This window comes from Gekko japonicus, unplaced genomic scaffold (genome assembly GCF_001447785.1).
Source record: "Gekko japonicus isolate JY-2015 unplaced genomic scaffold, Gekko_japonicus_V1.1 scaffold2024, whole genome shotgun sequence".
NCBI lineage: Eukaryota > Metazoa > Chordata > Lepidosauria > Squamata > Gekkonidae > Gekko > Gekko japonicus.
In genome coordinates, this window is record NW_015163149.1 from 293,459 (window position 1) to 312,381 (window position 18,923).

Consider the following 18,923-nt stretch of genomic DNA (forward strand, 5'->3'; position numbering starts at 1 on the left):
CTGAAGGTAAGCTGCGGCAGCCATTTTGCAGTTGGGAGCGTGGCGGCCATTTTGTGACTACATCTCCCGCGCAGTGTCAGAATTCCAGAGGTGCCCACGGGCTCAAAAAGATTTGGGGACCCCTGAAAGCATTCCTTTTCACCGATTCTTTTAACAAAGGGGGCTTTTGTCTTCTTCAGCCATTCTGTGATCTGCTCTGGCCTGAGGACTGCTTTCCCCTGCAGCATTTCAGCCCATTTATTGTTTTGTCGAAGGCTTTCACGGCCGGAGTTCATTAGTTGCTGTAGATATTCCGGGTTGTGTGGCCGTGGTCTTGGCATTGTAGAACCTGAAATTTCACCAGTTGCTGTGACTGGCATCCTCAGAGGTATAACACAGAAAGATGGAGTACTCTCTGTGTCAAGGTGAGAAGGAAAATGGTAGGCAGATAATTTATATCTGGTCAGGAAGGTGGGGTAATGATAACGACTCAGCTCTACCCCACCTTCTGGAGTAGATATAAATTACCTGCCTACCATTTTTCTTCTGACCTTGACACAGAGAGTACTCCATCTTTCTGTGTTATACCTCTGAGGATGCCAGTCACAGCTGCTGGTGAAACATCAGGTTCTACAAGGCCAAGAGCACGGCCACAAAGCCCGGAAAATCAGCAACTAGTTTATTGTTTGTTTTTATGCTGTTTTTATACCTTGGCTTGTATTATGTACTGAGATTGAGGCAGCGTTTCAAACAAGTGATTTCTTCATTCGCTCAGAACACAGACAAGCAACTCAACGAACGACACAACTATGTACATTTTGAACGAGCGAGGCCACACCCCGTAGCATGGTAACGACCAATCAAAATGGCTAGTTTAGGACCAATGGGATTCGTTCCCGCCGTTGGTCGGGGTCTTTCCGGATTGGACTGTTACGCAACAGTGACCAATCCGACTGCAGGGTTTAGAATACCTGAGAGTCAATGGAGCTTGTGCCTGAAGCTCCGGTTTAGATGACATTGCATAACAGATAAGCAAATACATAACAGCTTGTTTTCAATGCCTTTGTTTAACTTTATTTAATTTATTTATTAAATTTATATCCCGCCCTCCCTGCAAGCGGGCTCAGGGCGGGTTACATCAATCTCAATACAATACAATTAAAAACAACTTTAAAATACCAATTTAGAACAGAATATTGTTTCGCTGGCAAGCTGGCTGAAGCAGGTCTCCAAATACATACATACATACATACATACATACATACATACATACATACATACATTTTTGATTTCTATACCGCCCATGACCCCCAATGGGTCTCAGAGCGGTTTACACTGAACTACTTCTGTAGTTTGTTACCTGACTAGGGCCACAATTTCACGGGTAGGGGATTACCTAACAGCACCTAAATAAAGGGACAGGCCCCCTCCAGGCAGGCAGGTGTGTGAAAGAAGAGAAAAGAAAGGAGGCCCTGTTCTGTCCCGCGCTGTGGTGCTGCAGGCGACACTGGGAACCTGCCAGTGGAACCTCTGGCACCCTCTTGCTACTTCGCTTCCAAACTCGCACCTTAATCCTTGTCCTTCCTCTCTGGCAAGGTTGCATCTTCCCTTTGTCCTCTTTCGCCCTGCGCACACTTTCCCTTTTCACCTTGCCCACTCCTTCCTTCCCCTTGCTTTGCTGTTCTTTCTCTCTTGAGACTCTCCGTCCTTAACCGCCTGTCACGGCTCAGATGGGGTGTCACCTGACGCTGCCACCACTCTGGTTCCAGGCTCCCTTGAGAAGGCCCAGAGCCCCCTCCCAAGACCTTCTGACCTCCCTTTTGGACGAATAATAGGCGTGAGCAGGGCTTTTTTTGTAGAAAAGGCCCAGCAGGAACTCATTAGCATAATAGGCCACACCCAACAGCAGAAACTCGTTAGCCTATCAGGCCACACCCCTGACATCACAGCTAATTGGCATATTAGGCCACACCCCCATGTTGCCACACCCACCTTTGCTTCTTATTCTGTTTACTTTGTTTGTTGTCAAAACCCTGGGGGTTTTTTGTAGCAGGAACTTATTTGCATGTTAGGCCACATACCCCTAATGTAGCCAACCCTAATGAGTTTCTGCTGTTAGGTGTGGCCTATTATGCTAATGAGTTCCTGCTAGGCGTGGCCAACTCAGGAGACAGCCGGAACTCCGTTCCTGTGTGTTCCTGCCCAAAAACAGCCCTGGGTGAGGACCAGGCAGAGTGAACAATGAAAATAGTTTATTGTATAAGAGGTCAAACAACAAGGTGCAGAATAATAACAGTAAGTGGGTGAAAAGAAAAGAAATCAAATGCCCTAACGCGTCTAAATATAGACTGTCCCTAGCTCACTATCCCAAGTGACAATAGACTACGCAGGATGAGGGTCTCTCCCCTGCAGCAGCCTTCCTTCTGGCTCTGCCCTCTGGAAGAAAGAACAGCTTCTGCTCTGGCACCAGCCCTTTTGTTCCCCAGCCCTCTTCTTCCCTATTGGTCCATTTTGGCTCCAAAACCTCTCAGGGGCTTCTGGGAGTTGTAGGCCCAGCCTCACCTACTGCTAGCCAGGCTCCCTGGGCCTAGTAGGCCTCTGGTGGCACAGCCCAGATCATGACACCGCCGTTCCCTATCACGGACCTGCCCAGAATGGAGAGGTTTGCCGTGCCGATGACGGGGAATGGCAGCGGTGGGCCGGAGGTGGAAGAGGAGGAGCGTGCCAGGCTCAGAGGCCCCTCGTATAAATAGGGTTGCCCACCTCCAGGTGTTGGCTTAGGGTTGCCAGCAATGCTCCCTCTAAGCTGTGGAGTCTTGTGAGCAAAAATTCCTTTTTGTGAGCTACTGGCATGAAAGTAGTGAGCAGCAAGCTGTTTGGCTACTGCATAAATTAGTTTGCTGTGGCGCCATCTTTCCTGAGAGAAGACGAAAATGTGTGAACCGGAGGCTAAAGAACTGTGAGCTAGCTCACACTCACTCAGCTTAGAGGGAACACTGGTTGCCAGGGCTCTCCTGGCAACTGGTGGGTGATGGGGGGGCTTACCAGTAGGAAGAAGGTGGCCTAGGCCACGCTGCTGGCATTGCACAGGAAGTGACGCCATCATGCTAGCTACTTCCAGGCAATGCTCTGGTATTTGAGCAAAAACTCTATGGTAAAAGTGGATTTCACCATAGAGTTCTTGTCCAAATACCAGAGTTAGACAGCAGATAACGGATGGGGGCAAATGCACGGAACATTCCATTCACGTCCAGCTCTTTCCCCTGTTTGTGGCCTTCTTAGAGGCGGCTGGTTGACCCCGCTGTGAACAGAATGGTGGACCCGGAGGGCCTTTGGTCTGATCCGGCGGGCCTTTGGTCTGATCTGGCAGGGCTCTTCTCATGTTATGTTCTCTCTCCCATGTTTTCCAGGGCACTGATGTCTTCCCCCTGTTAGGCTCCGTCTTACGGGACCCTAAATATTTCAGCCACCCTGAGAGATTCTGCCCCGAACACTTCCTGGACGCTCAAGGCCGCTTTAAGAAGAATGACGCTTTTGTGCCCTTCTCCTCAGGTAGGCCTTTCTCTCATCAGGTAGGCCTTCTCCTCAGGTAGGCCTTTCTCTCTTCCACTCCCGACGTTTTGGTGGCATCCTGGCTCTGAAGGGACATTGCGAGATTGCTTACGACGCAGACTGATTCCTCACAGATGAGGCCAGAGGTCTGAAGGGGCTCACTGGATAACCTTCAGAAGGCGGGACCTCCCTCTGCCCAAACTTTCGCTTACAATTTATTTATTTATTATTTAAACTTTTACTCCGCCCTCCCCGCCGAGGCAGGCTCATGGCGGCTGACATAAAACCCAATAAATACAAAATACATCTCAGTATGAAATACACAATAAAATACACAATAAATAGTTTGGACCATTAATATAGCAATGGCGATCCAGATATAGTAAAGTGCGTTTAAGAGCACGTTCAGCGGTGCATCCACTCTAGGTAGCTTTGGCTGGAAGTAAGTCGGCGCAGGGCGTGGATGATAAAGTGCCGCTCCAATAGGAAGGCCTGCCAGAAAAGCTCCGTTTTCACGGCCCTGCGGAACTTGTCCCAGGCAGGGTTCCCCCTAAGCTGAGTTTGCGTGAGCTAGCTCACTGTTTTTTAGCCTCTGGCTCACACATTTTTGCCTCGGCTCAGGAAGGATGGCTCCAGAGCAAACTAATGTATGCAGCAGCCAAATTGCTTGCTCACAACTTTCATGCTGGTAGCTCACAAAGTAGAATGTTTGCTCACAAGACTCCACAGCTTAGAGGGAACATTGGGGGTCCCTCAGGGCCCTGATCTCACCAGGGAGCTCATTTCAATAGGTCGGAGCAGCCAAAGAGAACGCCCTAGTTCTTGTCAATGTCAACTGGCATCTTTGGGACCAGGGAGAGCCAAGGGATTTTGGGACCCTGATCGCAGTGCTCTCGGGGGGAACATGCGGGGAAAGATGGTCCCTCAGATAGGCAGGTCCTTGACCATAAAGGGCTTTAAAGGTCAAAACCAGTGCCTTGAAATGAATCCGGTATGCTACTGGCAGCCAGTGCAGTGTCTTTAGCACAGGCTGGATGTGCTCCCACATAGGGCCGGCGCATTTTGCACCAGCTGCAGCTTCCAGAGTTGCACCAAGGGCAGCCCCATGTATAGAGCATTGCAGTAGTCCAGCCTCGAGGTGACCATAGCATGGATCACTGACGCCATCCAGTGTTGGACTGGATGGGCCACTGGCCTGATACAACATTGGCTTCTTTTATGTTCTTATGTTCTTAGTGGGCAAGTAGAAATCACCCAATAAATCAACGCTCCAACAAAATCGAAGCTCTAACAACGAGGATCTGGATATATACTCGTTTCACACGGGCCTTCTTCCTGGTTGATCTATTTTCACAAATATCACTTATTCTCATTACAATACTAAGATGGTAAGGCGACTGTAAGGCGAGTGCCTATTTTGAAGATCAACAGACGATTGGCTTCCCTACTAAGACGTTTATTTTGGGAATTGGTTCCGTAACAACAAGGAGTGATATTTGTGAAACCAGATCGACCAAGAAGAAGACCTGTGTGAAACGAGTATATATCCGGGTCCTCATCATTGTAGCCTCGATTTTGTTGGAGTGTCGATTTATTGGGTAATTTCTAGATGCCCATTGTGCATGATCTGACAGAACTTTAGTGGAGATTCTCGGATATGTAATGAGATTGCATCTCCTTCACTGATTACTGCAATAGTTGGATAAAGAACTTTACGTCTTTCCTGAGTGCATTTATTATTGGCTATTTTGATTGTGGCAAAACTATGTACAGTAATTGTATGCAATTGATCGGACAATGCATGAATGATTCGTAATAATTTCACTAATACAAGACTGAATTTTTATAGTATACCCTTCATTGGTTCAAAGATATTATTAGAATCCTCGCATTACAGTGATATTTTTTCACTGTATTTTCACACAGTGTGATCCCATTTTGGGGGCTATCTGGAGAAGGCTACACTGGTACATTGGAGATTTGGTCAGCAACACCCTTTTAAAGCAGGGAACCCAGATGGAACGCACTGTCCCCAGGTTGTAGTTCTGGGAACCTCCACGTTCAGAGGCAGTAAACCTCTGAATAACGGTGATAGCAGGCAACATCGGGAGAAGGCCTCGGCCTCTCTGCCCTGTTGTTGGCCTTCTAGAGGAACTGGCTGGCCCCTGTGTGAGACAGGATGCTGGACTAGAGGGACCCTCCCTGGTCTGACCCAGCAGGGCTCTTCTGGTGTCCTTATCAGGGGAAGGCCTCGGCCTCCCTGCCCTGTTGCTGGCCCTCCAGAGGGACTGGCTGGCCCCTGTGTGAGACGGGAGGCTGGACTGGAGGGACCCTCCCTGGTCTGACCCAGCAGGGCTCTTCTGAGGTTCTTATGAAGGCCTCAGCCTCCCTGCCCTGTTGCTGGACCTCCAGAGGAACTGGCTGGCCCCTGTGTGAGATGGGAGGCTGGACTAGAGGGACCCTCTCTGGTCTGATGATACAGCAGGGCTCTTCTGAGGTTCTTCTCAGGGGAAGGCCTCGGCCTCTGTGCCATGTTGCTGGCCCTCCAGAGGAACTGGCTGGCCCATGTGAGACAAGAGGCTGGACTAGAGGGACCCTCCCTGGTCTGACCCAGCAGGGCTCTTCTGGTGTTCTTCTCAGGGGAAGGCCTCGGCCTCTCTGCCCTGTTGCTGGCCCTCCAGAGGGACTGGCCGGCCCCTGAGGGAGACGGGAGGCTGGACTAGAGGGACCCTCCCTGGTCTGACCCAGCAGGGCTCTTCTGGTGTCCTTATCAGGGGATGGCCTCGGCCTCTCTGCCCTGTTGCTGGCCCTCCAGAGGAACTGGCTGGCCCCCGTGTGAGACAGGATGCTGGACTAGAGGGACCCTCCCTGGTCTGACCCAGCAGGGCTCTTCTGGTGTTCTTCTCAGGGGAAGGCCTCGGCCTCTCTGCCCTGTTGCTGGCCCTCCAGAGGAACTGGCTGGCCACCGTGTGAGATAGGATGCTGGACTAGATGGACCCTCACTGGTCTGATCCAGGAGGGCTCTTCTTAGATTCCTCACACTGCTCTGCCTGGCAGAGGAAGGGATACGAATGTGATGGGTGATGATAACTCTGGATGATAGGAGTGGGGATCGTTACCTGGTGTTGTTCTGCTAACACAGAGGAGGCATTTTACGGAAGGAGGAGCGTTCCATTCATGCAGGACGAACAGTTGGAAGAGCATCTTGCGTTGGTCTCCTTCTGGAAGAAAGTCCCTCTGCTAGCAGAATGGATCCATGGAACCCAAGCCAGTCTCTCCCCAGGCAGAGACACACTGAGAAGCATGCTTGATCCAGAGCTGAGATCCATTTGGGACAAAACTGGGGCTGCAACCCCCCTCCCCCCCCCGCAGAACCACTTTGCCCCCGGCTCCACTCACGCCGCTCTCCTTTCTCTCCGCCAGGGAAGCGCATCTGCCTGGGGGAAGCCATGGCGCGCATGGAGCTCTTCCTCTACTTCACCACCGTCCTGCAGAACTTCTCGCTGAAGCCCCTCGTGCCCCCGGAGGACATTGACATCAGCCCAAAAGTGAGCGGCTTCGGGAACATCCCCCCCACGTACCAGCTGTGCCTGGTCCCTCGCTAAACCCCAGCCTGGCATCTGCACAAAGGGTGGGGAAGAAAAGGACCCTGTGCGTACCTATGGCCTGCCTCTCTAACTCTTACACTGGCGCATTTCCTCCTGAGCTGCTTCCCAGGTAGATGCCGGCGTGTTGTCGCGGAGCTTGCGAGACAGCAAACCTCCCCTGCTGTGTGGCTTTCTTTCTATGTGGAGAACCAGTTTGGTGTCATGGTGAAGTGCACGGACTTTAATCTGGGAGAACCCGGTTTGATTCCTCCACTCCCAGCTGCTGGATGACCTTGGGCAAGCCACAATTCCATCAGAAGCTGTTCTCTCAAGGGCAGTCCTCGGGAGAGCTCTCTCAGCCCCACCCGCCTCACGAAATGTCTGTTGTGTGGAAGGGAGAGGAGTTTGTAAGCTGCTCTGGGACTCCCTTGGGTAGTGAAAGGCGGGGTATAAATCCAATCTCTCCTCCTCCTCCTCCTCCTCCTCCTCCAATCCAATCAATTTGTTTTTCCCTTTCAATAGGGATACACATTAGTTCCACCCAAATGTAGTAATCACTTTTGTCACAATGACATTTAGCACCCCCTGAATTCATTCAGTCTGTCTGTCTGTCTATCTGTCTGTCTGTCATCTATCTCCATTGCCCAAAATACTGAAAATTCTTTATTTGTTGCTAATTGCTTGGTTTTAATTGCTTGAATTATGTGTTTTTGTTTGGTTTTCATGGTTTTTAAGATGAGTTTTTATTATGTAAGTTCGTAATCTGTTAGTGGCTGTAGCGGCCCTGATGAGGGCAGAAAAGCAGGGTATAAATGTTGTGAATAAATAAATATGCAAATTTGCATGTATTTAATTTATTTCACTTAAGAAATTATCACACAAAGTTTTGTATTCAAAAATAGATTTTTTTAAAGCAATAATTTAAGTAATAACCAACAAGAAGGGTTGAGAGGTAAGGAATGAAGGGATTGAAGGAGTATACCAACACAGGGACCAGAAACCACATGGAGGGAAAGGGGAGGTATGCCAACATCTCATGACTAAATTTACTGTTGGCAGTCCTAGCAGGCTCTCATTTCTGAGTCTTTTGCAGTCAAAGCAAAATGCTTTCAGGTTTCTCAAGGTGTTTTTATTATTTCCTCTTAATCTTTTATGATAAGATTCTTTGCTCCCTGGGGAAATGCCCAAGTGATTTGTGATTCTACACTGCTACTGAAACACAGTAAACTATAATTAACAAACATATTCATTTAAAATAATTTTTAAAAACCTTTGTGGAAGTTACTGCAAACTATGGCTGCCAACCTCCAGATGGGGCCTGGAGATATCCCAGGAGAGTCCGGACTTCAGAGATCATAGAATCATAGAATGTTAGAGTTGGAAGGGACCTTGCAGGTCATCTAGTCCAACCCCCTGTACTCTCCAGGAGCATATCCGAAAGATAGCCCTACAACATACCCGAAAGATGGTCGTCCAGCCTCTGCTTGAAAACGTCCAGCGAAGGAGCATCCACCACCTCCTGAGGCAGACTGTTCCACTGCTCAACCACTCTTACAGTTAGGAAGTTTTTCCTGATATTTAGCCCGTAACGACTCCCTTGTAATTCCCACCCATTAGAGCTAGTCTTGCAATCCGGAGCAAGAGAGAATAGATCTGCTCCGTCTTCTACATGACAGCCCTTCAAATACTTGAAGACTGCAATCATGTCCCCTCTAAGCCTTCTCTTTCCCAGGCTAAACAGACCCAACTCTTTCAGCCTTCCCTCGTAAGACCTGGATTCCAACCCCCTCACCATCCTGGTTGCCCTCTTCTGCACACACTCGAGTTGAAAAAGAAATTCAGCTGGCAGGGTAAATTAGGAAACCATAACGAGGGCTCCCCTCCGGTGGCATCCAGCATCCCAAAACGACAGGCATTCTCTGTACCTAATCCCCTTCCTGTCCAACTAGGTACGTGGGAGGAGAAATTCCTTTTAATAATATCAGTCCGCTGAAAAATCCTCCCCTGGATATGCTGTCTTGGGGGGGGGGGATGCAATGAATAAATACTTCAAGTAAACAAACAGGCCACTTTGCAAATTACAGAAACATTCTTCCCCTTGGACTCTGGCAGCCAAGCTTTACACCTCCGTAACCTCCAGACTGGGCTATTCCTACATGCTTCATGTGGATGTGGCAGGAAAATCAGTGAGCCCCGGGGCATTTCTGTATAACAGCCTATATCGGCTGAGGCCTCTCTGCTTGGTTCCTCTCCCATAAGGCTTTGCAGGCTTAGCTACATCTCCCAACCCTCTCTCTAGCCTGACAATGCACTCTGCTTCCAGTAAGGTCACAATAAAGTCTAAACATTGAGTTTGGTCGAATCTGCATTTGCATTTTTTAATCTGTTTCGTGCTGCCGTGACGCCGTTTCTCTCTTTGCTTGTTTGAATGTTGTTTGGAGAAAATTCTTTTAAAGCGGTGGGGAGGGGCAATGACAGTGGAGCCGCCACGAGAGGGCAATAAACATATGCGGACATGCAAAAGTATGCTAGCACTGTTGAGGTGTGAAAACAACACCAAATGTAGACAGCTTTTTTAAAGGTGGGAAAAACAAATGCAGATTTGACCAGAATCTACTGAAGGCTCTTAGATTCTTGGGATGAACTTATGATATTTCTGACTATTTTGACACATAACGTCCTTGACTGTCTAGGATAACTAGGGTATGAGTTCAGGGTGAAAACTGTTCTCTTTATTTTGATCTTCTGCTAAAAGCGTGTTAATGAGGGCTGAACCTGCGGGTACTGAGGGTATAAATGGTTGAAGACTTATTTGCTCTGGGCTGGTCATCAACCAGCTCTCTGTGATCTATTGTTAACTAGACCAGGGCGCTCTGTATTTCATACTAGGGCACTGTGTTTGTGTTGAAGTATTCTGTGCTGAATATGGAAATGTTGTTTTTGGTGTAGTGGTTAAGTGTACGGATTCTAATCTGGGAGAACCGGGTTTGATTCCCCACTCCTCCACTTGCACCTGGCTGGATGACCTTGGGCAAACCATAGTTCTGACAAGAGCTGTCCTTGAAAAAGAGCAGTTTCTGTCAGAGCTCTCTCAGCCCCGTCTACCTCACAGGGTGTCTGTTGTGGGGAGGGGAAAGGGAAAGGAGTTTGTAAGCCGCTCTGAGACTCCGAGAGAAGGGCGGGTTATTAATCCAGTCTCCTCCTCCTCCTCCTCCTCTTCTTCTTCCTCCTCCACCTCCTCCAAGATTCGTAAGTGTTGAAGTGCCTTCTGTCCTTAGAAGCTTCTGTTGTAATAAACTGGTTTTGTTTAAGAGCTATGGTCTCTTTCTCTCTCTATTGATTCAGTCCTTTGCCAGAAGAAGAAGAAGGGATTGGATTTATACCCTGCCCTTCACTACCCAACGGAGTCTCAGAGCGGCTTACAAACTTTTTTTGTAAGCCAAATCAAGAATCATAGCCTCTTGTAAGGTCAGCTTGTCTCTTTGGATCTTTCCTTCAGTACCTCACAGGTCCCTAACCTGGAGCCTTAGGTACCTATCCTATAGATATCTCAGTTCTTTTCCCTCCCCAGGCGAAGCCTTTTAAGTACCTCACTAACCCCCATGGTAGTTTCCCCCTCTTTCTCATCTGAGGCCATAAGTCAAGGGCTTCTTTAAAGATAGTAGACTGTTGTCATTTGGGGTTGTAATATACAAGCTTTAAAGTTCTTCTGCCGATAAGACATACCAAATGTTTTATGCTTCTTGCTTTCAAGTAGCCACTTGCTTCCAAGCAGTTATATCCAAATATGTTCAAAGAGTAGATAGCAATAGTCCATCCATGGGATTGGCTGGCCTAAATGCCACCGTTTCACCAAGCCTTCTTCACAGATGGACAATTGCAGCACACAACACGACTGGTCCTCCTCCTGCAGAGTCAGACTTCCGACAGATATCCGGGTAACTGAAATCTCCCATGACCACCGTGTCCCGTCTCTTTGAGAATTTCGTAATCTGTTCTAGGACTGTCTCATCCAAATCCTCTGCCAGGCTTGGTGGATTTCCGTTTCTGTACTCACCTGTGAGTTAATGTTACCTAACACTGATGTTACATAATTAATGCTAACGTTACCTAATGTAGCACACAGTTCAATTTGCAATATTTGGTAATAGTAAATGAACAAATAGACATGAGTGCTGAGTCCCTAGATTGGGAAACAGGATTCCTGCTTGATTCTGCAAATCCAGAAGGTCAAAGGTTGGGAGGGCTGTGTTGGAGGTGGGGGGGGGAGGGGAGGACCTGGGGGTCTCGCCACACTCCAGGGCTCAAAGTACTGCCCAAACCAGGGTGTTGCTGAGGAACTGTTAGGAGTTCCTATCAAGCTGCCCCAGAATTCCATTGGGCAGTGCCTGTGAAGCACCGCCAAGAAACTGGCATATATGTGCGTTTTCCACATCTCCTCTTGCCTAGTGTGTGTCTAGAGCCAGTTTGGTGCGGTGGTTAAGTGCGCGGACTCTAATCTGGAAGAACCGGGGGGTTGATTCCCCACTCCTCCACTTGCAGCTGCTGGATGACCTTGGGCAAGCCATAGTTCTGTCAGAGGTGTTCTTGAAAAAGAGCAGTTTCTGTCAAGAGCTCTCTCAGCCCCACCTACCTCACAAGGGGTGTCTGTTGTGAGGAGGGGGAGGGAAAGGAGTTTGTCAGCCACTCTGAGACTCCTTTGGGTACTGAAGGGTGGGGTATAAATCCAATCTCTTCTTCTTCTTCTAAATAGGATTGGGGGGTTGGAGGGGGGATGTAATCCATCCCAGTCTCTTAACAAGAATGGATCATTTTTTTAAAAAAGTTTATTTTGTAAATACACACCAAAAGCAGGCAGAGACATTCGGGGATTGGAAAATACAGAACAGAAAGTAAAACGAAAATTATGGATTATGACTAACTAGGCACTTACTCAGAGTGAAAGAGGAGCGCGCAAAACTGGGCTTGAAGCTCAACATCAAAAAAACTAAGATCATGGCATCCGGCCCCATCACTCCTTGGCAAATAGAAGGGGAAGTCATGGAAGTAGTGACAGACTTCACGTTCCTGGGATCCCAGATCACCGCAGACTGTGACAGCAGCCATGAAATTAAAAGACGCCTGCTCCTTGGGAGGAAAGCGATGGCGAACCTAAACAGCATGATAAAAAGTAGAGACATCACCCTGCCAACAAAAGTCCGCATGGTCAAAGCAATGGTATTCCCAGTAGTCATGTATGGCTGCGAGAGTTGGACTATAAGGAAGGCCGAGCGCCGAAGAATAGATTCTTTTGAACTAGGGTGCTGGAGAAGACTCTTGAGAGTCCCTTGGACTGCAAGAAGATCAAATCAGTCAATCCTAAAATAAATCAACCCTGACTGTTCCCTGGGAGGCCAGATAATGAAACTGAAGCTCAAATACTTTGGCCACCCAATGAGAAGAGAGCACTCACTGGAGAAGACCCTGATGCTGGGAAAGATTGAAGGTCAAAGAAGACGGGGACGGCAAAGGATGAGATGGTTAGACAGTGTCATCGATGCAACGAACATGAAATTGAGCCAACTTCAGAGGACAGCGGAAGACAGGAAGGCCTGGCGTGATCTGGTCCATGGGGTCGCGAAGAGTCGGACTCGACTGTGCGACTGAACAACAAGGCACTTACAAATTTAGAGTCTCGGGGCACCTTGAAGACCAACAAAGGTTTATTCAAGGTGTGAGCTTCTGTGTGCAAGGCACGCTTTTTCCAAATGCATTGGAATGGCAGATGAAGCTCTAAACTTGTAGACATGGATTTAACAGCAAATTTACATGTAACATGACGATCTTTAAGTTATGCAAAGTGAAACACTAAATAACAAGTTAAGGTTATAAGGTCAACAGTCGTAAAGCAATAAACATGTCAAAATAGCAGATAAATGTCTAAAGGTGTTTTTTCTCTCATTGTTTCAGACCAACATAGATGAACACCTGTATCTAAGGCACTTACAAGCAATGCTCCCTCTAAGCTGTGGAGTTTTGTGAGCAAAAATTCTACTTTGTGAGCTACTGACATTAAAGTTGTAAATGAGCAATTTGGCTTCTGCATAGATTAGTTTACTCTGAAACCATCGTTCCTGAGCTGAGACAAAAATGTGTGAGCCGGAGGCTAAAAAACTGTGAGCTAGCTCACACTAACTCAGCTTAGAGGGAACACTGCTTACAAGGTAGTTCCTTACACCCCTCACCTACCTCTAGGGTAGGACTATGCTTGCCAATTCTGGGTTAGACAAACAGTAAATAGCCTAGTAGCACCTTTAAGATGAACAAACTTTATTGTAGCATAAGCTTTCGAGAAACACAGCTCTCTTCATCAGATGCATTTAACAAAGAGAGCTATGTTTCTCGAAAGCTTATGCTACAGTGAAGTTTGTTAGTCTTAAAGGTGCTACTTGGGTTTTTACTGTTTTGCAGCAACAAACAAACACGGCTCACGCCCCTGAATTCTGGGTTAGGAAATCTGGGGGTGGAGCCTGGGGAGGGTGGAGTTTGAGGAGGAGAGAGACATCCGTGGAGTATAATGCCCTTCCATACTTCTAGCTAACTTTGGGAAGGCTCTCCCGTGAGGCCTCTGCTCTTGTCCAACAGCAAAAGAGGAGTTGTCAGTAAAAGATCCGTCGAGAAGGAATTTGGCCACTAAACTATCCCACATGATCAGCGTGGCTTCAGGCCCAGAACTTTCCTGGGCTTTAGGCTACTTACACTCGGCCAGGAAGTTTTGCACACAGCTCCGGAGCCGTGTGCAGAGCTTCCTGGCCAAATGCAAGGGAAGATTTGGGACATGATGGCAGAGTGCGGAAAGATCTCCTCTGCTCCCTCAGGGTTGGAGCTTCCTCGGCGGCTGCAACTAATTAGATGTTAAAATCTCTAGGATGTTTCTAAGACTACCAGTTTATGCATCTAGTTTGGTGGAGAGCCAGTTTGGTGTAGTGGTTGAGTGCGCGGACTTTAATCTGAGAGAGCCGGGTCTGATTCCCCACTCCTCCGCTTGCAGCTGCTGGATGACCTTGGGTGTGCCCTAGTTCTGTCAGAGCTGTTCTCTCAAGAGAAGTCCTTGAACGAGCTCTCTCAGCCCCCCCTACCTCACAGGGTGTCTGTTGTGGGGAGGGGGAGGGAAAGGAGTTTGTAAGCCACTCTGAGACTCCGAGTGAAGGGCAGGGTATAAATCCAATCTCTTCTTCTTCGCCTATGGAACAAGTACCGCCACCACTGGTGTAGAAAGAAGATGGGGGAAGGAATTGTCTTTGTTGTTGTTGTTGTTCAGTCACGCAGTCGAGTTCGACTCTTCGCGACCCCATGGACCACATCACGCCAAGTCCTCCTGTCTTCCGTCGTCCTCTGGAGTTTGCTTAATTTCATGTTCACTGCATCGGACTTGTCTTTAATTATAGCAAAACACAAATGATGTTGAGCTATTTGATCACGTTCACTGTTAATTTTGGGATTAGAGATAACAAGAAGTGGGGACCCGTGAAACTGGGGGGGGGGAGAAGGAGCTCCACGTGGAGGAAGAAGCAGCCGCAGGTGAGCCTTCACCCCCACCCCTGCACCGATGGTGAGGCCTGGGCCCACCAATCCTTCTTGCCCCAACCCCCCCAGCAGCGACAGCGAGGCCCGCGCAGCTCCCAGCCACCGGGCCTGCCAATCCTTCTCCCCCCCACACACACTGGCAGCGAGCTGCGTGGGCCTGCCGAGTCTTCTCCCGCTCCCCCTCGGGCCCACTGAGCCTCCCCCCCAATGGCCAGAGTGTTCTCTGTGCATGCGCAGGGAACGCTTTTACTTGGGGGGGATTTAAATATCCCCCATATATTTTTTCAACTTTTTAGATTTTTCTGCACACCTGGGGACTGCTCCAAGTGTGCAGGAAAATCTGTCTGCCCCCCAAGTACCCCCAATGTGTGGATTTAGATATCCGCATGGAGGGGGCAACTTGGCTATTAGATATATAAATGGAATTAAGTTACAAATCTACAATGGTTACTGCAGCATATAAGATAGTTTCTCAGGGGAGGGGGGGAAGTCAGCTTGTGTTTCATAGATGACAGCAAAGCTTAGGTTAGGTGGATCATGAAAAGATATGGACAATTTTAAAAGAAACAGGTGTGCCACAATTTCTGACTGTCTTGATGTGCAACCTGTACTCTGGAGAAGAGTCTACTGTTAGGATAGAATATGGGCATGGATTCATGAAATGTTACAAAAGATGTTGGAATATACCATACCGTTTGTACCTGAACTGTTTCTTTTGAATATAATGCCACAAAATTGTAAAAAACAAGATTTTAATCTTATTATACATGTAATAATTACTGCAAGGATTTTATATGCCAAATACTGGAGGAAGAAAGAAATACCCTCAAAAGAAGAGACTATCAATAAAATACTCGAGACTGCTGAAATGGATAAACTGACTTTAATTCTCAGAGGACGAGATGAAACAAGCTTTGAAAACACGTTGGGCAAGATTTTACATTTGGTATAAATGAACAATCTTGACAAAATAATTAATTAGAATAAATAATAAAATGTATATTAAACTATAGTGCAAAATACTTTTCAAAATATATGGTGATTTAGACGGATAATATTTTAAACAGGTAATATATGAGGTAATATAGAAGTTAAATCAAAGATTAGTTGTAACCCTGGATTTTATGTAACTATGGCCCCGGTCACACGGGCAGGAAAATGCGGGGGAGAAGCGTGGCTGTTTGCCCTGGAGCAAAATAACGTGCGGCTGCACAATCAGACGTCCCGTTGAGGACCCATCGAGGTCCCGTGGTTAGGGGGGAGGTGCTGATCACAGGACAATCCTGTGGCATGCAACGGCCTCCCTAGCAAAAGGCTCCGGGTTTAACCCCTTCCAGGGCTGCAGAGGAATGCAACGTGTCCTCCATCCTGTCCCCTCCAGGAGGAGCTTCAGCCGGGCCGCCCTCCCGCCATGCCCCCCTGCACCTCCTCCTCTGCCGCCCGGTTCATGTCCTCCGACATGGGTGGGCACCGGATGCCACAACCTACCACCGGAAACGCGGTCAGGCGCCCACCCTTTCCCCGCGGTTTCCGGAAACTAGTACTTCGGAGGTACAAGTTTTTTACCCCACATCTTCGGCGGGAAGCCTCGGGTTCGCCACGGGAGCGCTACGCTTCCCAGATGTGGCGCTGTGATCACGCCAGGAAAATCCGCCTATCTTCCGTCTCTGTAGCGTGGTTAATGCTCTGTGTGACCACATCCTATGTTTGTTTGTCAACTATAAAATAAAAAAACTTGGGGGAAAAGGATAGAATATGGAGAAACAGAGTGGTTTCCAACTGGCACAGGCGTCAGACGAGTATGTATTTCATCTCCCTATCGCTTCAATTTACATGTAGAACATATCATAAGGAAAGCTGGATTAGTTTTAGATGAAGAGAAATATGGTGGAAGGAACATTAACAATTCGAAAAATGCAGATGATGCCGCATTGCTGGCAGAAAACAGTGAAGGCTTGAAACAAATACTGATGAAGGTTAAAGCAGAAAGTGCCAGAGCAGGATTTACGGCTGGACATCTGGAAGACAAAAAGAATGAATACTGAGGAATTTAAGGCTGACAATGAAAAAATTGAAATTGTTCAAGATTTTTCTATTCTTTGGCTCCATCATCAACCAAAAGGGAGGCTGCAGCCAGGAAATCAGAAGGAGACTGAGGCTGGAAAGGGCAGCCAGGAAGGAGCTGGGAAAGATCAAGGGTAAGGAAGAAGAGGAGGAGGAGGAGGAGGAGATTGGATTTATACCTCGCCCTTCACTCGGAGTCTCAGAGTGGCCTACAGTCTCCTTTCCCTTCCCCTCCCCACAACAGACACCGAGATAATTCATATTATAGAATTCCCCATTACTATGTACGAGTGAGAAAACTGGACAACGAAGAAAGCCGATTAGTTTGAAATGGGTGGGGTTTTTTTAGGAGAGTTTCACTGATACCTGCCAAAAAGACAAGCAAGTGAGTTTTAGATCCAATCAAACCTGAACTCCCCTTTGACGCTAAAACGACCAGACTGAAGCGATCATACTTTCATCACATTATGAGAAAACGAAAGTCACTGGAAAAGACAATAAGGGTAGGGAAAGCGGAAGACCCAACAGGCCCTCAGTTTGCAAGGCCTGACCAAGGCTGTTAAGGAGAGGATGTTTTGGAGGTCATTAATCCACAGGGTCACCATAAACCAGGAGCGAGTTGGCGGCACATAACTCACACACTGAGGGTATGAGTTAGACTAGCGCAGAGATCTACTCCAGTAACAAATAAAGGCTGAAGGTGCAACAACTCGGTTAGTGGGTTTAAAAAAAATATTTCCCAGTTGATCAGACCTATGATGACAAATGTTGATATTACATTATGATTCTGGGCATGCATATTAATAAGAATCCAGGTTTTGAACTTGTAGGGAATTGTTCCTTCAAATGTACCAGGAAAGTGTAGAATTTTAATCCTAAATCTTCTGACAGTAGCCAATCTTCTGATTGCTCAGTTCTGGAAAGGACAAACTTTGCCAGATATGTGATCAGCAGTCAGACCCTTCCTCCCGCAGAGCGGCAGTTTATAGGTTATAGAGGCAAAAGCATCCCTTTTAATAAAGGTAAAGGTAAGGATTTCCCTTGCTCGAAAGCCAGTCGAACCAACTCTAGGGATGCGGTGCTCATCTCTGTTTCCAAGCCGAAGAGCCAGCGCTGTCTGAAGACGTTTCCGTGGTCATGTAGCCGGCATGACTAAACACCAAGGCGCATGGAACGCTGTGACCTTCCCACCAAAGCAGTACCTATTTATCTACTTGCAGTTTCTTGCTTTTGAACTGCTAGGTTGGCAGGAGCTGGGGCCAGAGACGGGAGCTCACTCCACCATGCGGCCCTCGGGTCTTGAACTGCTGCACTGCAGTTTAGCGTCTTAACCACTGAGCCACCATAGTACCCCAATATCTTAAGTCTGGGCCAAAGTGGACCGAGATGGATGCCAGCCAGGCATCAGCCTGGAAAAACAGTTTCAAAACACAAGTCAGAGCAGCTGGCTGGCTACACCCCCTCCTTGCCCTGGAGTGATGCATGACTTTAGAACAATTGGTTGCCCAGGACCTATTGATTCACTCAGCATAATCCCATCAAACCCCCCCCCAGCCTCACTTCCCCTCACTCATTACCCCTTGATTAAGCGACAATTAATTAACACTTAAATCTTTTCACCTTTCCAATTGCCCTTCCCATCCAGTACCATCAAGTATCCAATTAACCATTAAGTCATTGTTTTCTGGCAAGCATGTCATCCCTGCCTAAGGGTATGTTTTGCCCTGTACCTATGGCACCCTGTCTACCCAGGAGCTATGTGTGTGTGTGCATGGCTTGGATCCCTCCTCACACCCCCACCTGCTCATGGGTTGTCTTTTGCTTCCTGAAATACTGGCTGTTTTGCTGCTTCTGTGGACCTCCTCACACCCCCACCTGCTCGTGGGTTCTCTTTTGCTTCCTGAAACACTGGCCGTTTTGCTGCTTCTGTGGACTTCTTCAGGATCAGTAATTATTGCCTTTCCCTAAAATTGCTTTCCCCTTTCCCTCCCTGCCTCTCTTAGTCAGCTCTTGTTATGTGTTTTAGTGTGTGCTTGTGTGTGCATGCATTTTTGTCCATTTCTATTTTCTTTTAAATTAAAACATGTTTCTGGTTGAACATCTTCCTGGTTTGTTTGAGAGTTCTCTTAAAGGGAAAAATCCTGGTGTACATTGGTGGAGATCCCAGTTTACCCG

General features: G+C 47.8%; 1 protein-coding gene across 1 annotated transcript in view; it reads left to right on the forward strand.

The window, feature by feature from the left end:
- The window catches only part of LOC107106814 (cytochrome P450 2G1-like), a 17,867-nt gene extending 10,731 nt beyond the window's left edge, over nt 1–7,136 (forward strand). The window contains exons 7-9 of the mRNA XM_015407019.1: nt 1,839–1,876; nt 3,390–3,531; nt 6,955–7,136. Of these exons, the coding sequence (XP_015262505.1) occupies nt 1,839–1,876; nt 3,390–3,531; nt 6,955–7,136 (362 nt within the window). The remainder of the gene's footprint in view (nt 1–1,838; nt 1,877–3,389; nt 3,532–6,954) is intronic.
- The last annotated feature ends 11,787 nt before the right edge of the window (nt 7,137–18,923 follow it).